The sequence below is a fragment of the Notolepis coatsorum genome (assembly GCF_963971535.1).
Source record: "Notolepis coatsorum genome assembly, chromosome: 3".
Taxonomy (NCBI): Eukaryota; Metazoa; Chordata; class Actinopteri; order Aulopiformes; family Paralepididae; genus Notolepis; species Notolepis coatsorum.
In genome coordinates, this window is record NC_140167.1 from 103,086,181 (window position 1) to 103,106,180 (window position 20,000).

General features: G+C 45.4%; 1 protein-coding gene across 2 annotated transcripts in view; it reads left to right on the forward strand.

Annotated features, from left to right (window-relative positions):
• The window catches only part of anos1 (anosmin 1), a 193,773-nt gene that overhangs the window by 116,177 nt on the left and 57,596 nt on the right, over nucleotides 1-20,000 (forward strand). For both annotated transcript variants that reach the window (XM_084311629.1, XM_084311630.1), the window contains 2 exons: nucleotides 2,695-2,882; nucleotides 3,536-3,665. In XM_084311629.1, coding sequence (XP_084167755.1) covers nucleotides 2,695-2,882; nucleotides 3,536-3,665 — 318 coding nt within the window. The remainder of the gene's footprint in view (nucleotides 1-2,694; nucleotides 2,883-3,535; nucleotides 3,666-20,000) is intronic.

Below are 20,000 nucleotides of genomic sequence, written 5' to 3' on the forward strand. Positions count from 1 at the left end.
GAGCTGCCTACAAGGCTGTAGCGGCTCCGCCACTGATGGGCTCTGTAAGCGCGAGCGATCACGACTCCATCTTTTTAATCCCAGCATACAAACAGAGATCACGCGAAGTCGTCGTGTCACGTGAGACAAAAAAGTGGTCTGACGAATCAGAGGCCGAGCTCCGTGACGCGTTCAAGGATACAGACTGGGACATGTTTGAAGGAAGCGCCAGTGACGTCAGCGAGTATGCTGATACCGTTGTAAGCTACATAACTACAGTGGCAGACGGCATTGTCCTCACAAAGACGGCGCGGGTTTTCCCAAACCAGAAACCTTGGGTGGACAGCACTATAAGAACAGCCCTAAACTCACGCACCACGGCTTATAACCTGGGCAGAGAGTCAGGAAATATGGAAGAATACAAGGCTTCAGTCTACACTCTGCGCAAGGCTGTTAAACTTGCTAAGAGGACATATGCTGAGAAACTGGAGACACAAATGGCACAAAACGACACAAGAGGCTTGTGGAGGGGACTGAAGACAATAACTGACTACAAAGTCAGCGCCCCCTCAATGGGGAGCGACGACGCCTCTCTAGCGGACAAGCTCAACTCCTTCTACGCTCGGTTCGGTGTAGACAGTGTCGCCGCTAGCCCTCTGGCTAGTGACGTCACTGGCGCACCGGCTGTTGTGGAGGGGGGGGGGCAACCGCGGGGGGGCGGGGGCGCTCTCTCGTTGTCGGAACACAGTGTGAGAAGAGTATTTATGCAGGTGAACACCAGGAAGGCTGCAGGCCCAGATTGTATAACAGGACGCATACTTAAGTCCTGTGCAAACCAGCTTGCCCCGGTGTTCACCGCCATATTTAATCAATCCCTGGCGGAGTCAGTAGTCCCTGCCTGCTTCAAGATGTCTACCATCATCCCTGTACCGAAGAAACCCTCCCCAACATGTCCAAATGATTACAGACCGGTGGCACTCACCTCTGTGGTCATGAAATGTTTCGAGAGGCTGGTCAAGGACCACATTTGTGCCTCTCTCCCCAGTGATACGGACCCTATGCAATTTGCATACAGGACAAACAGGTCCACTGATGACGCGGTCTCCCAGGTACTGCACAGCACTCTCTCCCACCTTGACCGTCAGAAGGGGGGCTATGTGAGACTGTTGTTCATTGACTACAGCTCAGCGTTCAACACCATAGTCCCCACCAGACTGGTGGACAAGCTGATCGAGCTAGGCCTGAGCTCCGCCCTGAGCGCCTGGGTACTGGACTTTCTGAGTGAAAGACCCCAGGCGGTCAGGGTGGGGGGTCAGACCTCCAACACCATCACCCTGAGCATCGGGTCCCCCCAGGGCTGTGTTCTAAGCCCCCTGCTGTACTCACTCTACACACACGACTGTGTGGCCAAGTTCAGCTCCAACTCCATTGTGAAGTTCGCCGACGACACGGTGGTGGTGGGGCTGATCTCGGACAACGACGAGAAGGCCTACCGGGAGGAGGTTGAGGTACTGGAACGTTGGTGCCAGGACAACAGCCTGCTCCTGAACATTGGTAAAACCAAGGAGCTGATCGTGGATTATAGGAGAGGACAGCGGGAGACACACACACCACTGAGGATTAACGGGGCTACCGTGGACAGGGTGAGCAGCTTCAAGTACCTGGGGGTCCACATCTCAGAGGACCTGACATGGTCAACACACATAGGCACAGTAGTAAAGAAAGCGAAGCAGCGCCTCTACCACCTGAGACAGTTAAGGAAGTTCAGAGTATCGGGGAAGATACTCCAGTCCTTCTACTCAGGAGCTGTAGAGAGCATCTTGACCGGAAACATCACTGCCTGGTATGGGAACAGCACGGCACAGGACAAGAAGGCCCTACAGAGTGTGGTGCGCTCAGCCGAGCGTACCACGGGTATTGCGCTACCTCCCCTGCAGGCTCTATACAACAAGAGGTGCAAATCCAGAGCCTGCAGGATAATGAAAGACCCCCACCACCCCAATAACAGCCTGTTCCAGCTGCTGAGGTCAGGCAGACGCCTGCGAATTCTAGAGACTAAGACGGAGAGGCTTAGGCTAAGCTTCTTCCCCCAGGCCATCAGAGCCTTGAACAATGAACATTGAGAGACACAGAAACTGAACTATCCACACACAAGTACATACACGACACGCACGCTGAGCACGCTCACACACTAGCAGCCACTTTAACACTCATGCCGCACACACGCACACTTATGGCCAGAGGAAAGGCCACTTAAAGTAGTATAACATCAGGAACAGTGTATTGCACTACTAAAGCTAACTAGCATGTCCTATATGCTCTGTAAATACTAATGTACAGATACCGAGATGGCACACCATGTACCTGTTTATTGCACTGTTTTATTGGATTCTATTAATATGTTGTACCACTGTATTTTCATTGGATTCTATTATATGTTGTACCACTGTATTGCACATCGTCGCGGGCAAGACCAGCCGCATTTCATTGTATACCTGTATGCCGTGACAATTAAAACTCTTGAATCTTGAAATCTTGAATCTTGAAATAGTAAATATGTTTTGTGAACTCATTTCAGGCTCGGCAAATGTAAACAAATCCATCCCTCCCCCGAGGGAGCTAATCAGGTGGCGCAAAGGTTTGCCTCACGGGCGCCGACGTCTCTCGCACCGACGATGTTCACCGGTGTCCCCGTCTGTCCCGTCTGTCCACTAGGGGTGCCGCTGAAGCCCAGGAAGGAGCTGGTGTTTCTGGAGCTGCCGACGACGGGTCGGCTGGAGATCCGCTGGTCCTCCAAGTTCAACATCTCGGTGGAGCCCGTCCTCTACGTGGTCCAGCGGCGCTGGAACCATGGCATCCACCCCAGTGAGGACGACGCCACCGAGTGGCAGACCGTGGCACAGGTACCAGGACAACCCCCCCACCCGGTTCATATTGAAATACACGTCTTTTCCTTTTGAAATAGTTTTTCCAATAGCATTGTTTGTGTGTGTGTGTGATCCGGGACCATCTACAGCCGGTGCCCTTCAGGCTCTTTAGATGTCTCTCCTGTGAGGCTCCTTGTCGTGCCTCATCCATGCAAAAAAGAACAGCTCGTCAGTCAGCATCTTTACTACCAACCTCTCCAGAAGCCAAGGGAAGGCCGCGCATTCCTTTGCGCGCAACACAGTTGGCATTATTGTGCAAAAGACTTCTCATTAAATGCAATAGAAAAGGTTTTGGTTTTGAGTTAGACTTCACTTCAAATTGTGTATTTCATCACCAGGACATAAAACAACATGTGTTTCTTTGTGTCATCAGTACCGTTTACAGTATATCACGCGTGAAACACTTCTGCCTCGCAGCTGTGGAAGTGATGCGTCTCTCGCTGGCAGCATGTTGCGCAACGGTTGCACATTCCTCAACAGTCACGACGTCTTTGGAGTTTTTTGGCAAAAGAGAAACACACAGATGACTGATGTGGCAGCAAACTCACATGGGGCCCCTGCTGTGACCCCGCCTGAACCCTGACCCCTGTGGCTTCCTCTCTCTCCCCCCCCCCCCATCTGTCTCTCAGACCGCGGAGGAACGTGTCCAACTGGGGGACGTCAGGGCCAGCAGATGGTACCAGTTCAGAGTGGCGGCGGTCAACGTGCACGGGACCCGCGGCTTCACGGCCCCGAGCAAACACTTCCGCTCCTCCAGAGGTTTGTGCACAAGGGTGTGTGTGTGTGTGTGTGTGTGTGTGTGTGTGTGTGTGTGTGTGTGTGTCCACCTGAGCATGTTTGTTTGTTTGTATGTAGGCGTGTGACTGTCTGCGTGTGTGTGTGTGTGTGTGTGTGTGTGTGTGTGTGTGTGTGTGTGTGTGTGTGTGTGTGTGTGTGTGTGTGTGTGTGTGTGTGTGTGTGTGTGTGTGTGTGTGTGTGTGTGTGTGTGTGTGTGTGTGTGTGTGTGTGTGTGTGTGTGTGTGTTTGTATGGGCATGTGTGTGTGCGCGTATAAACGTTTGTGTCTGTGTGTGTGTGTGTGTGTGTGCGGGTATATACTTTTGTGTTTGTGTGTGTGCAGGCATATGTTTGTGTTTGTCTGTGTGTGCCTCTGTGTGTGTGTGTGCCTGTGTGTGTATGCGGGTATGTGTGTGTGTGTGTGGCCCTGGTCTGGGTGTCAGTTCCTGTTTTGACACCCAATGCCCTCCATTTGTTACAGTTAAGACCTTGGAACAGGTGGAGCTTCGGGGAGAAAAAGTTTAAAAGCCTGATTGGACTCAGTAACGCCTGATTTGACCTATTTCACTACACACACACACACACACACACACACACACACACACACACACACACACACACACGCACGTGCACGCGCGCACACACACACACACACACACACACACACACACACACACACACACACACACACACACACACACACACACACACACACACACACACACACAGCTGAGGCTTGTCAGGTTGGGTTCAGTTAGGACCAGTGGTCCTCAACCTTCTTCATGTCCAGGACGCGTCTACCTTAATGATAAGCAAGCAGTGCAAAAATGCGGAAGCATTCGTCACCGCACGCCACTACGGTAAAGCGCCTTTCTTTTCAGGCCCGCTTTGGGAGCTGTCGCGCGGAAATAGGCTGTCTATTGCCATTCTCTTTGACAAACTCTAACCTTAACCAGCTCCTTAACAGCGCCTAAACTTAACCGTTCTAACCTTAACCAACTCCGAAACAATGCCTAACCTTAACCTTAACCTTAACCATGCCTAACCTTAACCATAGAAAGAATATTGCCATTCTCTTTGACAAACTCTAACCTTAACCAGCTCCTTAACAGCGCCTAAACTTAACCGTTCTAACCTTAACCAACTCCGAAACAATGCCTAACCTTAACCTTAACCTTAACCATGCCTAACCTTAACCGGCGAAAGAATACACGTTAAAAAAAAAATCACGTTAAAAAAAATATATTTTATGGGATTCGAACTCGCCAGCAAACGAGCTGTAGGATCCACAGCCATGCAGTGTTGCCAATTGAGCTATTTCTCGATAGTGAATAAGGGGCGGTGACTTATATATATTGAGCTCCGCTCGTGTCGAACCAAGGCGGGATCTCATGCGCATGCGCGGGCACCTCGCGCGAGCACGCCGGCGCACGCACGCACCTGAGCGAGCACGCCGCCGCCGGTGCACGCACCTGGGCGCTGGGCGGCGGAAAATGAAAGGCGCATTACCGCACGCCACTACGGTAGAATGCTTCCGCATTCTTGCACTGCTTGCTTATCATTAAGGAACAGGCGTCCAGGACCACCAAGTTGATACGCATTAGGCCGTGGACCCCTGTTTTACTTTGTCTCAGGGAACCCCCACTTGAGAACATTTTAGTTGTTAGACATAGCTGAGGAAGTAAACAGTGGAGTGAAGTGAAACCGATCAAAATATTCACTCTTATTATACAGTATATGATCTTATTGGACTAGATTCTAGTGAATTAAATAGTGAAATTAAACATTTTCTTGTTCGGGGGGGACCTCCTGAAGGCCCCCCTGGCGGTCCCTGGACCCCACGTTGAGAACCACTGAGTTAGACAGTTCCGTTTTGGAACCAATTCAAAGCTAGTGAAATACCTTGGATTCCTTGGAAGCCCCTGAGTCTAATAAATCCTCTTATCAAACGTGCCCCCTCCCCTCCTTTTCTACAACTGCCTTCTGCAAGCAGCGATTAGGCGCCACAGTGTCCCAGATTGCGCAGCGCAAGCGTATCTGGTCCGGAGGAAATGTCACACAAAATGTGCTCATATTTACTCAAACTCGTAACATCACTCACACACCTACTGGATTGTTATTATGGTCTGGTAAGAAAGACTAAGAGGAAAACTCCAGCTTTGTGAAAAATCCACTTTTATAGCTCCATCTGTAGTTAAAACGCTGACTTCTTGTGTTCTTCTTCTCATGCTCTTCTTCTTGTGTTCTTCTTCTCACGCTCTTCTTCTCATGCTCTTCTTCTCATGTTCTTCTTCTCGTGTTCTTCTTCTCATGTTCTTCTTCTCATGTTCTTCTACTCATGTTCTTCTTCTCATGTTCTTCTTCTCACGCTCTTCTTCTCATGCTCTTCTTCTCATGTTCTTCTTCTCATGTTCTTCTTCTCATGTTCTTCTTCTCACGCTCTTCTTCTCATGCTCTTCTTCTCATGTTCTTCTTCTCATGTTCTTCTTCTCACGCTCTTCTTCTCATGCTCTTCTTCTCATGTTCTTCTTCTCATGTTCTTCTTCTCATTTTCTTCTTCTCATGTTCTTCTTCTCATGTTCTTCTTCTCATGCTCTTCTTCTCATGTTCTTCTTCTCATGTTCTTCTTCTCATGCTCTTCTTCTCATGTTCTTCTTCTCATGTTCTTCTTCTCATGTTATTCTTCTCATGTTCTTCTTCTCATGTTATTCTTCTCATGTTCTTCTTCTCATGTTCTTCTTCTCATGTTCTTCTTCTCATGCTCTTCTACTCATGTTATTCTACTCATGTTCTTCTTCTCATGCTCTTCTTCTCATGTTCTTCTTCTCATGTTCTTCTTCTCATGCTCTTCTACTCATGTTCTTCTTCTTCTCGTGTTCTTCTACTCATGTTCTTCTTCTTCTCGTGTTCTTCTTCTCGTGCTCTTCTTCTCATGCTTTTCTTCTCATGTTCTTCTTCTCGTGTTCTTCTTCTCGTGTTCTTCTTCTCGTGCTCTTCTTCTCATGTTCTTCATCTCGTGTTCTTCTTCTCGTCTTCTTCTTCTCATGTTCTTCTTCTCGTCTTCTTCTTCTCATGCTCTTCTTCTCATGTTCTTCTTCTCATGTTCTTCTTCTTGTGTTCTTCTTCTCATGCTCTTCTTCTCATGTTCTTCTTCTCATGCTCTTCTTCTCATGTTCTTCTTCTCGTGTTCTTCTTCTCATGCTCTTCTTCTCATGCTCTTCTTCTCATGCTCTTCTTCTCATGCTCTTCTTCTCATGTTCTTCTTCTCGTGTTCTTCTTCTCATGCTCTTCTTCTCATGTTCTTCTTCTCATGTTCTTCTTCTCGTGTTCTTCTTCTCATGTTCTTCTTCTCATGTTCTTCTTCTCATGTTCTTCTTCTCGTGTTCTTCTTCTCATGTTCTTCTTCTCATGTTCTTCTTCTCATGTTCTTCTTCTCATGTTCTTCTTCTCATGTTCTTCTTCTCATGTTCTTCTTCTTCTCATGCTCTTCTTCTCATGTTCTTCTTCTCATGTTCTTCTTCTTCTCATGTTCTTCTTCTTCTCGTGTTCTTCTTCTTCTCATGTTCTTCTTCTCGTGTTCTTCTTCTCATGTTCTTCTTCTCATGCTCTTCTTCTCATGCTCTTCTTCTCATGTTCTTCATCTCGTGTTCTTCTTCTCGTCTTCTTCTTCTCATGTTCTTCTTCTCGTCTTCTTCTTCTCATGCTCTTCTTCTCATGTTCTTCTTCTCATGTTCTTCTTCTTGTGTTCTTCTTCTCATGTTCTTCTTCTCATGCTCTTCTTCTCATGCTCTTCTTCTCATGCTCTTCTTCTCATGCTCTTCTTCTCATGCTCTTCTTCTCATGTTCTTCTTCTCATGCTCTTCTTCTCATGTTCTTCTTCTCATGCTCTTCTTCTCATGTTCTTCTTCTCATGTTCTTCTTCTCGTGTTCTTCTTCTCATGCTCTTCTTCTCATGCTCTTCTTCTCATGTTCTTCTTCTTCTCATGTTCTTCTTCTCATGTTCTTCTTCTCATGTTCTTCTTCTCATGCTCTTCTTCTCATGTTCTTCTTCTTCTCATGTTCTTCTTCTCATGTTCTTCTTCTTCTCATGTTCTTCTTCTCATGTTCTTCTTCTCATGTTCTTCTTCTCATGTTCTTCTTCTCATGTTCTTCTTCTTCTCATGCTCTTCTTCTCATGTTCTTCTTCTCATGTTCTTCTTCTTCTCATGTTCTTCTTCTTCTCGTGTTCTTCTTCTTCTCATGTTCTTCTTCTCGTGTTCTTCTTCTCATGTTCTTCTTCTCATGCTCTTCTTCTCATGCTCTTCTTCTCATGTTCTTCATCTCGTGTTCTTCTTCTCATGTTCTTCTTCTCATGTTCTTCTTCTCGTCTTCTTCTTCTCATGCTCTTCTTCTCATGTTCTTCTTCTCATGTTCTTCTTCTTGTGTTCTTCTTCTCATGCTCTTCTTCTCATGTTCTTCTTCTCATGCTCTTCTTCTCATGCTCTTCTTCTCGTGTTCTTCTTCTCATGCTCTTCTTCTCATGCTCTTCTTCTCATGCTCTTCTTCTCATGTTCTTCTTCTCATGCTCTTCTTCTCATGTTCTTCTTCTCATGCTCTTCTTCTCATGTTCTTCTTCTCATGTTCTTCTTCTCGTGTTCTTCTTCTCATGCTCTTCTTCTCATGCTCTTCTTCTCATGTTCTTCTTCTTCTCATGTTCTTCTTCTCATGTTCTTCTTCTCATGTTCTTCTTCTCATGCTCTTCTTCTCATGTTCTTCTTCTTCTCATGTTCTTCTTCTCATGTTCTTCTTCTTCTCATGTTCTTCTCATGCTCTTCTTCTCATGCTCTTCTTCTCATGTTCTTCTTCTCATGTTCTTCTTCTCGTGTTCTTCTTCTCATGCTCTTCTTCTCATGTTCTTCTTCTCATGTTCTTCTTCTCGTGTTCTTCTTCTCATGTTCTTCTTCTCATGTTCTTCTTCTCATGTTCTTCTTCTCATGTTCTTCTTCTCGTGTTCTTCTTCTCATGTTCTTCTTCTCATGTTCTTCTTCTCATGTTCTTCTTCTCATGTTCTTCTTCTCATGTTCTTCTTCTCATGTTCTTCTTCTTCTCATGCTCTTCTTCTCATGTTCTTCTTCTCATGTTCTTCTTCTTCTCATGTTCTTCTTCTTCTCGTGTTCTTCTTCTTCTCATGTTCTTCTTCTCGTGTTCTTCTTCTCATGTTCTTCTTCTCATGCTCTTCTTCTCATGCTCTTCTTCTCATGCTCTTCTTCTCATGTTCTTCTTCTCATGTTCTTCTTCTTCTCATGTTCTTCTTCTCATGTTCTTCTTCTTCTCATGTTCTTCTTCTCATGCTCTTCATCTTATGTTCTTCTCTCTTATGTTCTTCTCTCTTGTGTTCTTCTTGTGTTCTTCTTCTTGTGTTCTTCTTCTTGTGTTCTTCTTCTTGTGTTCTTCTTCTCATGTTCTACTTGTTTGATGAAGCTCCTGTTGAGATTTTTAACTACAGATGGAGCTATGAAAGTGGATTTTGTATAAAGTCGTGGTGAGTTTTCTTATTCATCTTTCTTATCAGACTATATATAATATTACAACAATCAAAGTAGCTGTGCTTGGTGTGTAAGTACACGTTGCAAGTTTGAGAAAATATGCTCAAACTCGTAAGTACACAGGGAAATTGTGTGACATTTTCTACAACCCAGATCCGCGAGCTGGGCCGCTGCTGCGGGTAAGTGGTGATGTAATAACATTAAACATGTTGCCACGAGGCAGTGATGTGTTTTATTGACTTTGGCTCAGTGATAAACTTGCATGAAGATTTTGTCGACTTTCTTACAACGTCGATGAAAGAATATTTTGTTTTGCAATGAAAGCAAGAAGCTGTCTTTTCCAAACGAATTACATAAAAAAAAGATGAGGAGTTAGAAAGGATTTGGATTCAAAGGGCAGATTTTATACTGGATTATATTTGATAAAATACTTTCAAATCCCCAACCCTTGGCAAACCTTGTGACTTTGTCTCTGGGGTGACCACACGCAAAACATGTCAGAAAGTAACTTTACTGTCCTGCAGACAGTCATTGTGTAGATCATACACATACACATAAGGGTTGGGTACCGTTCACATTTGAACCGATACCTGGGACTCGATACTGGTACCGGTACCTGGGACTCGATACCGGTACCCGATGGTACCCTTTTTCGATACTTTCATTATAGCAAACATTTTATTTCTGTTGTAAAACTAAACTAATGTCTAAACTTCTCAATTTCAACATTGTTATGACACCACACAAACTAAAACGCCTCCCTACCTCCCTCTCCCAAACAATCTTTTTTATGTTGCATGATCATGTATACATTTATTATGTATTATTATTTTTTAAGTTTAATATCAACATTATCTGGCCATCCTCAGTAAATACTATCAAACTCCTCTGACCTCATCTGGTCTTATAGCAGACTTAATGATTTTAGAATATTTCAGCTAATGAAATGAAATATTTATTATCATCAACTATCCAGTTCGTTTTTATAGTGTACGTTTGGCTACTTTAAATCATTGAGCGTAGAGGGAGATAGGCTCAGCCCCCCCCCCCCCCCGTTTCCTCACTAATGGAACTCAAAACTGAAACTGGTGTTGAGCGTTTCCAGGGTTGGCGTAGCTTAGTTAGCGTAAGCGGTTGTTAGTTAGTTTAGCTTAGTTAGCGTTAGCAGCTAACGTTAGTTAAGGTTTTTACCGCAGTGTGGACATACAGGAATGGTGAGGATGCAAAGCATGTTAGACACATTGGACCCGTTGCTCACGCTGGTCTGTGTCTATAATGAAATGACAATTGCGCATCATTGAATGTTTGTGCTAGTCTGTGTCTATAATGAAATGACAATTGCACATCATTGGAATTCTGATTATTTTCTAACTGGGCGGGTCTTAGGTATCGAAATGTGGCACTGATTGATCTAACGTGAATCGGTACTCGGTAGTACCAACGTAATTCGGTCGGTACCCTTAAAAGTACAGAGTTCGGTACCCATCCCTAATACACATACACATACACTTACACATACACATACATACACGTACTGTACACATACACATACTGTACACATACAGTACACATACTGTACATGCACATACATATGCACAATGCACATACACATAAACATACAGTACACATACACATACACATACACATACATATACACACACATACACATAGCCTACATACACATGCACACACGCACACACGCATGGCAATACACATATCCACATAGCATGCATTGGATCGCACATAGTAACAGCTGAAAAGCTGCATGCTTTTGCATTAGAACTACTGTGTTCCCACTGATTAAAATATAAGAAACTTCTCAGCAGGATGCCATATTTATCATCACTTTATATAGTATACGCTGTTGAATTTGTCTTTTGTTGCCTTGTTAACCTGACGCCAAAATCGGATTAGGTTTGAGCCTTTCTACCCTGCAATTTACTGTACAAACTCGGCCAACGAGCTACAGTACAGTAAACGTCAGTGGTATAATTGACGGTGATGCCAAGCAGAGCACTGGTCACGGGACGAGGCCTGAGTGCACGAAACACAATTTTCTTCTCTGTGTTGCAACCAGATCTTCATTTGAGCCTTCAAAGGACGGGGTTTCCCCCTTTTTACAGTCGCATAAAATGTAATATGTCTGAATTAGTCAGGATATTGCAGGTTTCAAATGAATGTAAGTGTTGTGTGGCTTCCAGGAGGAATGAGGTAAGGTTGCCTACTTTAGATCTTTGCCACAGATTAGCGGTGGAGGCCTCTGATGGCAGCTACCCGCCTCCCCCCCCTTTCCCCGCTTGTTCCACGTTGAGCGATGCTAAATGGCTGTGTAAGTACAATACAACCGCAGATGGCATTCGTTAAATCTCTGGTCTCTTCGTCCTGTGGTTCCTCGGAGGATTACAGGTTTATGAATGTAATATTGTGTCTAGATTTCATCGCATCCTGGTCCGATAGCGGCGCGTTTGTTTGACATGCAGAGGCAGAGTTATGGGCGGAGCGGTTATATTGCGGTGAACTGGCACAGGATTTGGCCTGGCATTCTGCTGTTGCCTTGCCGTTTCTCTGTAGCTTACAGTAAGTGTTTCTCCTGCTAAGGGGGCCGAGGACCTCGTGTTGCTCCCCGGGTGGTGCTGAGCGGTCCAAGGTCAGCGCCTAACACCCAAATTGGTTATTTTCCTATAGAGCTTTTTCAAACGTGACAAACGTAAACATTCCAAATGGGCCCGAGTTTATTTCCCGTGTTTGCTAATACAATAGTTAACAGGAAACACACTCGAGCCCAAGCTGTTCCCTATAGCAACTGAACTATTCTGAAAAGGTCTATAAGTTGTTTACTCAGAATACTAATCTTGGAATTCTATAACTCTATAGCGCTAAAGCCACATTTTGGACATCATCATTAGAATATAACACTCTCAAAAACCATACACCTCAAAAGAGTTCAAATATAGTTTTAAACCTTGTTTCAGTTATAATGTAAACAGTCCCTGAACAAGGCTATATAAATGATTGACGGTCCCTGAAACCTGATCAGAATGAGACATGTTTGCAGGGGTCCCCGGGACCACGATGTTAGACGATGGTTGATCTATAGCGCGGCAGTATATTCCTTTAAAACGTGCCCCTCTGTTGAAGGATCCACTTTCAAGTTTTTCAACTGCAGTTTTAAGTGCATATTTACACAGCAGCATCTCGATACACTTTACAAGCACGATATGATTTATCAATTGAGATGGACATAAGGCAATAATGAAACACGAAAAACGAATCAGGAAATTGCTAAATGTGAAACGGTGGGGAAATTGACCGCACCAGGCAGGGACCTAAAGCACACGCCATCCCGCGCCACATGTGAAGGCTGGAAGCCGTAATATGTTTGGTAGTGTGTGTGTGTGTCATGTGTGTGTGTGTGTGTGTGTGTGTGTGGTGTGTGTGTGTGTGTGTGTGTGTGTGTGTGTGTGCGTGCGTGCGTGTGCGTGTTGACCTTCCCTGTCAGTCTTTAGTCATACATGTGGTCCCCAGAGTGTTGTGGAAGCCAGTCTGACAGATCCAGACACCAGGTGGAAAGAGATTCTGCTGCAGGGTTTGGAACTCGATCCCCAATCAGTCCAATCGCTGCCAGAACGTTGATAGATTGATGGGAGCTGTCATTGAAATGATGAGCTCTCGGCCATTCGGTCATGCCATTGTTATTTACACAACATCTGATTGCAATTTCAGTACCACCGCCGCCGCACTGTGTTAGTGCAATTTGCAAAAAAAACTGTCTGCTTATTTATCTTTCATGGCCGACGTACGGCTGGTATGGCAGAGCAGTGATACCTCCATTTTCCACAGGAGAAATGTGTTTCAGGTGCGATGGCGGCTGGGTAGAGAAGCTAAATGAGAGGTGCACGGCAAAAAGAAACACGCTTAGCCAGTGGTTTTACCTTGCATACAACTCCATCACATCTCATAATGTAGGCCTGTTTAACTCCATGTAACTCCATCACATCTCATAATGTAGGCCTGTTTAACTCGATGTAACTCCATCACATCTCATAATGTAGGCCTGCTTAACTCCATGTAACTCCATCACATCTCATAATGTAGGCCTGCTTAACTCCATGTAACTCCATCACATCTCATAATGTAGGCCTGTTTAACTCCATGTAACTCCATCACATCTCATAATGTAGGCCTGCTTAACTCCATGTAACTCCATCACATCTCATAATGTAGGCCTGCTTAACTCCACGTAACTCCATCACATCTCATAATGTAGGCCTGCTTAACTCCACGTAACTCCATCACATCTCATAATGTAGGCCTGCTTAACTCCACGTAACTCCATCTCATAATGTAGGCCTGCTTAACTCCATGTAACTCCATCACATCTCATAATGTAGGCCTGCTTAACTCCATGTAACTCCATCACATCTCATAATGTAGGCCTGCTTAACTCCATGTAACTCCATCACATCTCATAATGTAGGCCTGCTTATGCCGCGTTCACGTTATGTGGGAGGAAGCGGAAGAACCAGCTTCCGACTGGGAAAAACCATTCACGTCAGCCTCCTAGTGGTAATTCCTACTAGGACATAATGGATTTTTTATAGACCCCGATATCTCCCACTTCGCGTCACGAATTGCGGAAGTATGGATGTGGGCGTTTCATCGAGTTCAACGCGTGAAGGCTTCCTAGTTGTAGCAACGAGATGTCCTCCGGTTCTTCCGCTTCTTCCCACGTAACGTGAACGCGGCATTAACTCCATGTAACTCCATCACATCTCATAATGTAGGCCTGCTTAACTCCATGTAACTCCATCACATCTCATAATGTAGGCCTGTTTAACTCCATGTAACTCCATCACATCTCATAATGTAGGCCTGCTTAACTCCATGTAACTCCATCACATCTCATAATGTAGGCCTGCTTAACTCCATGTAACTCCATCACATCTCATAATGTAGGCCTGCTTAACTCCATGTAACTCCATCACATCTCATAATGTAGGCCTGCTTAACTCCATGTAACTCCATCACATCTCATAATGTAGGCCTGCTTAACTCCATGTAACTCCATCACATCTCATAATGTAGGCCTGTTTAACTCCATGTAACTCCATCACATCTCATAATGTAGGCCTGTTTAACTCCATGTAACTCCATCACATCTCATAATGTAGGCCTGTTTAACTCCATGTAACTCCATCACATCTCATAATGTAGGCCTGCTTAACTCCATGTAACTCCATCACATCTCATAATGTAGGCCTGCTTAACTCCATGTAACTCCATCACATCTCATAATGTAGGCCTGTTTAACTCCATGTAACTCCATCACATCTCATAATGTAGGCCTGCTTAACTCCATGTAACTCCATCACATCTCATAATGTAGGCCTGCTTAACTCCATGTAACTCCATCACATCTCATAATGTAGGCCTGTTTAACTCCATGTAACTCCATCACATCTCATAATGTAGGCCTGCTTAACTCCATGTAACTCCATCACATCTCATAATGTAGGCCTGTTTAACTCCATGTAACTCCATCACATCTCATAATGTAGGCCTGCTTAACTCCATGTAACTCCATCACATCTCATAATGTAGGCCTGTTTAACTCCATGTAACTCCATCACATCTCATAATGTAGGCCTGCTTAACTCCATGTAACTCCATCACATCTCATAATGTAGGCCTGTTTAACTCCATGTAACTCCATCACATCTCATAATGTAGGCCTGCTTAACTCCATGTAACTCCATCTCATAATGTAGGCCTGTTTAACTCCATGTAACTCCATCACATCTCATAATGTAGGCCTGCTTAACTCCATGTAACTCCATCACATCTCATAATGTAGGCCTGTTTAACTCCATGTAACTCCATCACATCTCATAATGTAGGCCTGCTTAACTCCATGTAACTCCATCACATCTCATAATGTAGGCCTGTTTAACTCCATGTAACTCCATCACATCTCATAATGTAGGCCTGCTTAACTCCATGTAACTCCATCACATCTCATAATGTAGGCCTGCTTAACGCCATGTAACTCCATCACATCTCATAATGTAGGCCCGCTTAACTCCATGTAACTCCATCACATCTCATAATGTAGGCCTGCTTAACTCCATGTAACTCCATCACATCTCATAATGTAGGCCTGCTTAACTCCATGTAACTCCATCACATCTCATAATGTAGGCCTGCTTAACTCCATGTAACTCCATCACATCTCATAATGTAGGCCTGCTTAACTCCATGTAACTCCATCACATCTCATAATGTATGCCTGCTTAACTCCATGTAACTCCATCACATCTCATAATGTAGGCCTGCTTAACTCCATGTAACTCCATCACATCTCATAATGTAGGCCTGCTTAACTCCATGTAACTCCATCACATCTCATAATGTAGGCCTGCTTAACTCCATGTAACTCCATCACATCTCATAATGTAGGCCTGCTTAACTCCATGTAACTCCATCACATCTCATAATGTAGGCCTGCTTATGCCGCGTTCACGTTATGTGGGAAGAAGCGGAAGAACCAGCTTCCGACTGGGAAAAACCATTCACGTCAGCCTCCTAGTGGTAATTCCTACTAGGACATAATGGATTTTTTTATAGACCCCGATATCTCCCACTTCGCGTCACGAATTGCGGAAGTATGGATGTGGGCGTTTCATTGAGTCGACGCGTGAAGGCTTCCTAGTTGTGGCAACGAGATGTCCTCTGGTTCTTCCGCTTCTTCCCACGTAACGTGAACGCGGCATTAACTCCATGTAACTCCATCACATCTCATAATGTAGGCCTGATTAACTCCATGTAACTCCATCATAACAAACATTTTGGATGTACACAAACTTTTTCCAGCCCTAAAAGTCACGCAAAACTCTTGTTACATTCCCCAATCATGCGTCACATGCTGTCTTATCTTTGTCTAGAACAGGGATTCCCAAACATTTCCAAGTCAGTCGTCCCTAAATAGATGCAGACCACTAGGCCACTGACCCCCATTTGATAAGATTTGTCTTGGAGATGATTATCTGGGAAGATTTTAGTTTAGATTTTCTACAGAACTGCATGTCTTCCTAATTTCTGTACTGTAGGTTGGGAGATAGCAGTGGACAAAGTGAAACCTGATGATGATAATAGTAATCCATCATGTCAAATTGTACTGAATAAAATAATAATTCAGTGTAACTATCAAATCAAATCAAATGTATTTGTAAGGCCCGACAACACACGTTAATGTCCCCATGGGCCGTACAGGTCTTCTTTAAACAAGTCAAGAAGAAAACATAACAATAAGTCAAGAACAGAACAAGAACACCATAAGGTCCAACAAATTTAAAATAAATGCAAATAAATGAAAGAATGCAAGCACTCCCAGACGTACCCCACGCGAAGGTAAGGAAAAACTCACTAAAACCTAACAATAGGGAAAAATGCTCCACAGGCAGTGTGGAGGAGAGAAACCTTAGAAGGGCCATTCAAGGGGGGATCTCCCTTCTTAGATGTCGGTGATAGTAGTGTTGCAGACTAACAGTTGGTAAGCATGCACTCAAGTGTGTAGTGAAACACAGATGAGTGCATGCAATAGCAACTGAACATTTTGAAAGATTAAAGATAGAGCTGATAGCGATAGCAACTGAACTATATATTTACATTTGAGCCATTTAGTAGACCACACAAAAATTTTGCAGGCAACGTACAACAAGTGCAGCAGTACAGTAAGCTCAAAGCAACAGACAATGGTAGACACTAGACAACGATTGATATTAGCAAATTACGGAGAGGGTTGATTAGCTGGCCTTGACGTCAGAGACATGACTGGAATTTTGGCCAAGGAAGCTACTCTTTGCCCCCTACTCCTGCGATAGACGTCCTGGGTCCTTTAATGGCCATAGTGAGTCGGAACCTCGGTTTAACGTCTCATCCGAAGGACAGCGCTCGTAACTGTGTCCCTGTCACCATTGTTATTGCCAAGGCCAGAGGACAGTACTCCCTACTGGACAACAACACTACTTTCTGACAGCTCCCTAGGCGGGGCTTGAACCCACAATCTTCCAATGATGAGCCCTACTTGTGTAGGACTGCCAGAATCTCTCAGGGACTCCCTGGGGGTCCACAGATCTCACTTTGAGAACTCTGCTCTCGGACAACCTGCCAGCCTGTTTTTTCTTGCAGTGTATAGTTTAGATGCTTTTCTTATTACAGGGCCTATTCCCTCTGGACTGACGTGACCCTCTCTCCCCTGCCCTCCTCTCCTCTTCTCATCTGCTCCCCCCCTCTCATCCTCTCCTCTCCTCTCATCTCTCCCCTCCTCTCCTCTTCTCCTCCTCTCATCCCTTCCCCTCCTTTCATCCTCTCCTCTCCTCTCATCTCTCCTTTCCTTTCCTCTTCTCATCCCCTCCTCTCATCTTCTCCTCTCTTCCCCTTATCTCATCCTCTCCTCTTCTCATCCTCTCCTCCCCTTATCTCATCCTCTCCTCGTCTCATCCCCTCCTCTCATCTCTCCCCTCCTCTCATCCTCTCCTCTCCTTCTCTCATCCTCTCCTTCAAGTTTCAAGTTTGTTTTTATTTGTCACGTATAAAGTACATGTACATTACAGTAAAATGCTTGGTTCTATATGAGCCCCTGAGAATATACAATATACAATATACAAACTAAAGTACAACCTAAGTACAATGAAGTAAAAATTCAGAGAATGATGTACAAAATGCAGACAATGAGGTACAAAAACTTTTCTTTTAAAAAAACAAGGTGCAAATGAGGTATGAATGTAGTGCAAATCTCTTTAATAAATAGATAATATGATGAGTTAAAGTGTATAAAGTGAGTGTGAGTGTTTGTTTAAAGTGAGTGTGTGCATGTGTATGTGTGTGCAATGAGTGTAGATGGATGGGTTGATGTTACATAGAGTCATTGAGCATCCTGATGGCCTGGGGATAATAATAATAATAATTTAATAATAATTTAGGACCTGCTCAGAGGTCATCAATCGGCACGCATGCGATTTGTCTCTGCGAGTAACCCATCCCATCGACCTTCCCCCCCCAAGGGCAGCCGGGAGCAGACAGGCGTCAACGTGAGCCGCGCCAGGGGACCAATCCAAGTGCTCCTGTCCGTCTTCGTCAAGGACGCCACAGCGTTAGAGATCTTGTTGTTGTGCATGTTTTTCCATTGGGTTTATCTTATCGGGGGGGAAACCCTTGCGAGCACGGGGAGAACATGCAAACTCCACACAGAAAGGCCCGGGAGATACCCCACCTGGGTAACTGGCATCATGGAAACCTGGTCCCCAAGTGGGAATCGAACCCTGGACTTTCTTGCTGTGAGGCGACAGTGTTTGACCACTACACCACCGTGCCACATAGAAGCTCCTTCTGAGTCTCTCTGTACTGGCCATGAGACTCCGGTAGCGCTTGCCTGACCGCAGCAGTGCAAAGAAGCAGTTGTTTGGGTGGCTGGAGTCTTTGGTTATTCTCTTAACCTTGGCCCTGCAACACCTGGTGTAAATGTCCTGGAGAGTGGGAAGCCCACCTCCAATTGTGCGTTTGGCTGAATGGGCCACTTTCTGCAGTCTGCTGCGGTCGTGTGCGGTGCTATTCCCAAACCAGGAGGTGATGTTACCAGTCAGGATGCTCTCTATTGTGCATGAGTACAAGTTCTTAAGGATCTTCTGACTCACTTTGAACTTCTTTAGGCGCCTAAGGAAGTAGAGGCGTTGTCGTGCCTTCTTTACTACACTGTCAATGTGTGTGGTCCATGTCAAGTCCTCGGTTATGTGGACTCCGAGGTACTTAAAACTGTTCCCTCTCTCGACCGGTGCCCCGTAGATGCTGAGGGGGCTGTAGTCCCTGGCCCCCGATCTCCTAAAATCCACAATCATCTCTTTAGTTTTGCTGAGGGAAGAGGCTGTTCTCCCTCCGCAACCTCTCATCTCCTCCTTTCCTCTCCGCTGCCCTCTTCTCCTCCTCCTCTCCTCCACCACCAGGCTGACTTCAGTACTGTACAGTATGGTCTTCAGAATGCAGGGTCACAGCCCATCTGGATGGGTTTATAACCAGCCCTCATACACACACAGCCAGCCAGCCAGCCAGCCAGCCAGCCAGCCAGCCAGCCAGCCAGCCAGCCAGCCAGCCAGCCAGCCAGCCAGCCAGCCAGCCAGCCAGCCAGCCAGCCAGCCAGCCAGCCAGACAGACAGACAGACAGACAGACAGACAGACAGACAGACAGACAGACAGACAGACAGACAGACAGACAGACAGACAGACAGACAGACAGACAGACAGACAGACAGACAGACAGACAGACAGACAGACAGACAGACAGACAGACAGACAGACAGACAGACAGACAGACAGACAGACAGACAGACAGACAGACAGACAGACAGACAGACAGACAGACAGACAGACAGACAGACAGACAGACAGACAGACAGACAGACAGACAGACAGACAGACAGACAGACAGACAGACAGACAGACAGACAGACAGACAGACAGACAGACAGACAGACAGACAGACAGACAGACAGACAGACAGACAGACAGACAGACAGACAGACAGACAGACAGACAGACAGACAGACAGACAGACAGACAGACAGACAGACAGACAGACAGACAGACAGACAGACAGACAGACAGACAGACAGACAGACAGACAGACAGACAGACAGACAGACAGACAGACAGACAGACAGACAGACAGACAGACAGACAGACAGACAGACAGACAGACAGACAGACAGACAGACAGACAGACAGACAGACAGACAGACAGA